Source organism: Peromyscus californicus, unplaced genomic scaffold (assembly GCF_007827085.1).
Source record: "Peromyscus californicus insignis strain IS unplaced genomic scaffold, ASM782708v3 Scaffold_3__1_contigs__length_106647218, whole genome shotgun sequence".
NCBI classification, from domain to species: Eukaryota; Metazoa; Chordata; class Mammalia; order Rodentia; family Cricetidae; genus Peromyscus; species Peromyscus californicus.
This window is the reverse complement of record NW_026294551.1, coordinates 33,722,638-33,728,637: the sequence shown is the minus strand read 5'-3', so window position 1 is coordinate 33,728,637 and position 6,000 is coordinate 33,722,638. Positions and strand designations below refer to the sequence as shown.

The following is a 6,000-nucleotide window of genomic DNA, read 5'->3' as shown; positions in this document are numbered from 1 at the left end:
TCAGCTAGAGTGGCCCCAGGAATCTTCCTGTCTTTACCACCCTAGTAATGGAATTATAGACACATATTACCCACTTTATTTTTATCATCATCATCATCATTGTGTGTATGTGTGTACACATGTACATATGTGTGTGGTACACATGTACCACAGTGCACATGTGGAGGTTACAGGACAATCCTGTGGTACCATTGCCTGCATAGCTTATTACTGGTAACCTAAGTAGGGCAATGAATGCAGAAAGGACAGTCACACAGGCATGTAGCATGTACAGAAAGGCTGGAATCAGGTGGGCCCTGCTTCCTCTGTTGGAGCAGCACCAACTGGGTCACAATGCGAAACCTCAGTACATTTATTATGTACAGCCAGAGGAGGTGTTGGCTCTTCTCGGTAGGAGTCTCTGTGGGGAGCAGTCTCCGGCTGCGGCCATCTGGGAGGAGGAAGCTGCAGCTGCTAGTTTTTGCATACATCGCCAACACTCAGGCAAGAAGAAAGCCTTCTCGTCCCTCTGAGCCTCACCTCAAGAACGCTTTGCCACTCCACGGGTCTGAGGCACTGAGGTCTCATGGGCCTGTGCCTCTGTCAGCGACCCACGCTCACTCAGGATTTCGACCGCTTCTTCCACATTCGGCTCAAGGCTTCCTTAGCATCTCACACTGGAGTCAGTTTTCTCCTCCCACCTTATGTGGGTCCCAGTCATTGAACCCACGCTGTTAGGCCCATGTGGCAAGGGCCTTTACCGCTCAGCCCTCTTCCTGGCCCATTGTCCAGCTTTTTCTGTGGTTTCTGGGGATCCAAGCTTTGCTTCTGATGCTTTCAAGGCCAGCCTGGGACACATGAGACACGGTCTTACAAATAAAATCAAATGCCATGTCTTTAATCCATGCACTTAGGAGGCAGAGGCAGGCAGATCTCTATGAGTTCGAGGCCAACCTGGTCTACAAAGTAAGTTCCAGGACAGTTAGGGCTACACAGAGAAATCCTGTCTCAAAAAACCAAACCAAAGCTGGGCAGTGGTGGTGCACGCCTTTAATCCCAACACTGGGAAGGCAGAGGCAGGCGGATCTCTGTGAGTTTGAGGCCAGCCTGGTCTAAAGAGTTCCAGTACAGGCTCCAGTGCTACACAAAGAAACCCTGTCTTGAAAAAACAGGCAGGGCAGGCAGGGCGAGAGAGGAGAGAGGAGAGGAGAGAGGGGGGAGGGGGGAGGGGGAGAGGGGAGGGGGGAGGGGGGAGAGGGGAGAGGAGAGAGGAGAGAGGGCTGGTGGCCAAAAGAAAAATCTGTCTATAATTCATAACAAAGACACTCCTTATAACCAAGCCATGAATGGCACTGATACATTCACGTTGGAAGCATTCTCATGCCCCACCTCTAAATGACCCAAGACCTTCAGAGCGAATACTCATGTGTATGTGTGTATGTGCCACATGTGTTCAGGTACCCAAAGAGGCCAGAGGTGGTGGATCCCCTGGAGTTACCGGCAGTATCCTGACATAGATGCTGGGAATTGAACTCTGCTAAACCATCTCTCCAGCCTAAAATTTTTAAGGTAGATTTAAGCACAGGATAGGCCCTCAGGGGAAGGTGTGACATAGCAAGGGCCTAAGTGAGGGATGCTCAGGAGTTGCTTCTTTCCTTCAACAACAAATAGAAAGGGAAGGCAGAAGGAGAAAAGGCATGTACAGGCTGGATCCAGCACAGGCTTCTAATGGTCTCTCCAAGGGGCACATGAGCCCGGGGAGAGGAGTCTCTGGCCACAGGACTCGATAATGTTGCTGGAATCTGTGAGGAAGCCCTCATGTTCTCCAGGCAGAGCTGAGGTTTGCTGTCCAAGACAGTCTTGGAAGCTACCTGATCCCTTATTCAGAACTCAGCTTGTGGTTTAAACATTAAATCCTGAGCTTATCATCTTAATTTTAAAGGCATGTGGAAATCTTGTGACTGAACATTTACCCCTCCACAAGTTTTCCAGAAGGAAATGAAGTGTGCATACAACTATTAGCTATTCGGGTGACTCGCCAGAGTGCCATCAACAAAACTAGAAACACTCGAGGGAAACGATTAGGAAGGAACGACCACAAAATAGACTTTTCAGCAGTCATTAAAAACATCACAGCACATTTATTGACAGAAGAAGAAGTGCAGGTCACATTGACATGTGAACAAAACAGAAGGCAAAATAGCTTACTGTATGGACTCCATTTTTGTAAAAATATATAGGTATATGTAGCACATAAAAGACCTATAAGCATAGACATTGAGTTGGCGGCTCAGTGGGTGTTGATTATTTTCTTTGTGTCTCTCCCATCTGGGGCAGGCTGGCTTTGAACTTCCAATGTAGCTGAGGGTGATCTTGAACTTCTGATCTTCTTGCTTCTACCTCTCAAGTGCGGGAATTTACGTGTGTTACTATTTGCTTGTGCAATAGAGGCCAATCCATTACAATCCTTCATTTTGATGAAGTGAGTCTGGTTTTGTAATCCTCTTTACAAAGTAGAACTGATTTCTAAGCTGATATAGAAGCCACAGTCTTCCAGTGTACAGGAGCTCGCAGGAGCCCCCATAGTCACATCCCACATGAGAGTCAAGGAAGAGCCTGTGACATCAGCACCCACACCCTAGGCTCTGCTCCAGGGTCTCCAGGCCCAGCCAGCTCCTCAGCTCAGCTCAGCTCAGGCATTCTACTCCTGCTGAGTCACCAGCTTCATCATCTTCAGAGCCATGTCCCCTTGGTCAGCAGGAACCTAGAACCAAGAAGCATCTAAATTAGTGTTCCTGACGTAACTACTGGGTCAAGGACAAGGGTGACTGACATCCTCCTTTCTAGGAGAGATCTAGAAAGATTTGTGATAGCTGTAAAGAAAGAGCCTCGGGGCTGGAGAGTTGGCTCAGAGGTTAAGAGCACTGGCTGCTCTTTCAGAGGTCCTGAGTTCAATTCCCAGCCACCACATGGTGGCTCACAACCATCTGTAATGAGATCTGGTGCCCTCTTCTGGCATGCAGCAGAACACTGTATACATAATAAATAAACCTTTAAAAAAAAAAAAAGAAAGAAAGAGCGAGCTTCCTTGCTGGACCAAAGTTCTTCTGGGTTCCCAGTGTGTTGGGGCCTGAAGAAGTTGGCATTTAGGGAGCCTGCTATTCCACTTGAGGATGATCTGTTGACTTCCCCCTCCCGTCTTCCCATGTCCCCTCCCCTCTCCTTCCCCCTTCCTTGCTTCCTTCCTCTCTTTTTAGCAGAGCATGACATCAAACCTAGGGCCTCACACATGCTAGGCAAGTGTTTACCACCGAGTCGCATACCCCTGGCCCTTGGTGACTTCCTTATGGGGGCTGTGTTTATGGTCCTGGGACTCAGCCTATTTAAGAAACACGGAAGATGATGCAGAAAGAAGGGCTGAGGATGTAGCTCAGCTGCTAGAGTCATTGCCTGGCATGCATAAAGTCCCTCGTTCCATCCCCAGTACCACGGAAAACAGGCTGAGAGCGGACATGCCTGTAAGACCGGCACTTGAGAGTGGAGGCAGGAGGATCATGAATTCAAAACCAGACTTAGCAATGTAGAAAGACAGAAGGCAGCTTAGGCTAAATTATCAGATCCTGCCTCAAAAAAGAAAAGCAAAACAAAAAAAACATCAGTACATTTAAAAAATTTTGGGGTGGCTAGAGAGATGGCTCAGCAGTTAAGAGCACTGGCTGCTCTTCCAGAGAGGACCTGAGTCCAATTCCCAGCACCCACATGGTGGCTCACAACTGTCTGTAGCTCCATTTCTAGGGGATCCGACACCCTCACACAGACACACACGCAGGCAAAACACAAAAGCACAGATAATAAAAATAAATAAATCAAAATCTTTTTTTTTAAATTAAAAAGCCAGATGTGATGGTGTGCACCCAGCACTCCTGCGGCCAGATGAAAGACAGAGACGGAGAATCACCCAGAAATTCGTGGGCTGGAACAGCAGACACCTCAACAAAGTGGAAGGAGAGAGCCAACTGAAGGACATTCTCTCATGTCCACATACACTTCAAGGTGTGTGTGTCCACATACACACACACACACACACACACACACACTCACTCACACACACACATAAATAATAACAGAGAAGGGAGACGTTAAGCATTTGAAAGTGTTTCTTTTGGAGGAGGAAGGTCCTTGTCCAGCCTGGGGATGGAGTAGAGAGGAAGAGGAGACAGTCTAACTGAAGAGCTAAAAACCAATAGTAATGAACCATTGCTTGGCATGAGTCTTGAGCCTTCCACTGTTTCTTTGATCTCAGATTTTTAGAATAAATTTTTAAAAGATCTTCTATATATGGAAGTTTTGAAGAAATCTGACTCTTTGGAAAGGAAACTGGTATAAGAGTTGGAGACTACACCTCTATGTATATATTTTTAGCAATAAAACATAAGCTGAGAATGCACTGAGAAAAAATCTTTCATACACCATTAAAAGAGGGAAGGTTGAAGGAAGGCCTTGGTTTCTCTCCTTTATTGGAAAAGGCTGAGCCATGGTACCAGGTGCGCTGGTTTGAATAGGAACGGCCCCCTTAGACGCATGTGTTTGAATGCTTGGTCCATAGGGAGTGGCACTATTAGAAGGTGAGGCCTTGTTGGAGTGGGTGTGGCTTTGTTGGGGGAAGTGTGTCACTGTGGGGACGGGCTTTGAGGTCTTAGAAGCTCGGGCTCAGTTCACTTCCTGCTGCCTGCAGATCGAGATGTACAACTCTCAGCTCCTTCTCCAGCACCATGTCCACCTGCACACTGCCATGCTTCCCACCATGATGATAATGGACTGAACCTCTGAACTGTAGCCAGGCACAATTAAATGTTTCCTTTATAAGAGTTGCTGTGGTCATGGTGCCTCTTGACAGCAACAGAAACCCTGTCTGAGACACTGGGTCTGATATCCCCACTCTCTGATCCTGTCTGAGCTACTGTCCTGGACTCTCCTAACCAGGGCTTCCTAAAATGACACCTGACCAACTGAAGGGAATGTCTTAATGACAGTTTCCAAGGACTACTTTAGCTTGAACATGCTGTTCTGTTCTGTAAGTGATAAACCAAGGAGACATGAGTCTGAAATCCACGATGGGGCAGGAGGGTCCCACCCAGGAGCAGTGTGTCACTTTAGATTTTCTAACAGCTTTGCCCAGGTCAGCAGTGAAGGTACCCACATTCCAGATCCGCAACTAAAGCTACCTTAACCCTGGCCCCCACTGCTTCAGGTGTCTGTCCATCCTTCAAAGGGCAGGGTGCTCCTCCCCTTTCTGAGATGTTCCTGTATCCCAGACTGGCCTTAAATTCACTCTGTAGCTTCAGACTCTACCACATCGGTCTCAACCTTCCTAACAGTGGGACCCTTTATGTTCCTCATGTTGTGGTGACCCCCCAACCTAAAATTATTATTATTATTTTTTTTATTTTCAAGACAGGGTTTCTCTGTGGCTTTGCGCCTTTCCTGGAATTCACTCTGTGGCCCAGGCTGGCCTCAAACTCACAGAGATCCACCTGGCTCTGCCTCCTGAGTGCTGGGATTAAAGGCGTGCGCCACCACCGCCCGGCTTCTAAAATTATTTTGATGCTACTTCATAACTGTTACCCCGGCTTCTAAAATTATTTTGATGCTACTTCATGAATCAGAATGTAATATCTGTGTTTTCTGATGGCTTCAGGTGACCCCTGTGAAAGGTTCATTTGACCCCCAAAGTGGGTCGAGACCCACAGGTTGAGAACCGCTGCTCTAGCAGGATGTGGTAGTGATGCCTGTAATCATAGGAGGTGGAGGCATGGGAACCAGGAGGTCAAGATCATCCTTACTACATAGTATATTTCAGACTAGCCTGAGCTAAACCAGCTTTGTTTCAAAAAAAAAAAAAAAAAAAAATCTGAGTTGTTGACCTGGGTTTAGTGAAAAATTTTTATATGGTGCTGAGGAGATATCCTATCATTAAAAACTTGCCCTAAGCTAGGCAGTGGTGGTGCATGCCTTTAATCC

At 47.2% G+C, this 6,000-nt stretch overlaps 1 protein-coding gene across 1 annotated transcript in view; it reads right to left on the bottom strand.

The window, feature by feature from the left end:
- Nucleotides 1-2,100: 2,100 nt before the first annotated feature.
- Scpep1 (serine carboxypeptidase 1) overlaps nucleotides 2,101-6,000 on the bottom strand; it is a 32,037-nt gene continuing 28,137 nt past the window's right edge. Inside the window, exon 13 of the mRNA XM_052757400.1 lies at nucleotides 2,101-2,743. Within this exon, the coding sequence (XP_052613360.1) occupies nucleotides 2,681-2,743 (63 nt within the window). The 3' untranslated portion in view covers nucleotides 2,101-2,680. The remainder of the gene's footprint in view (nucleotides 2,744-6,000) is intronic.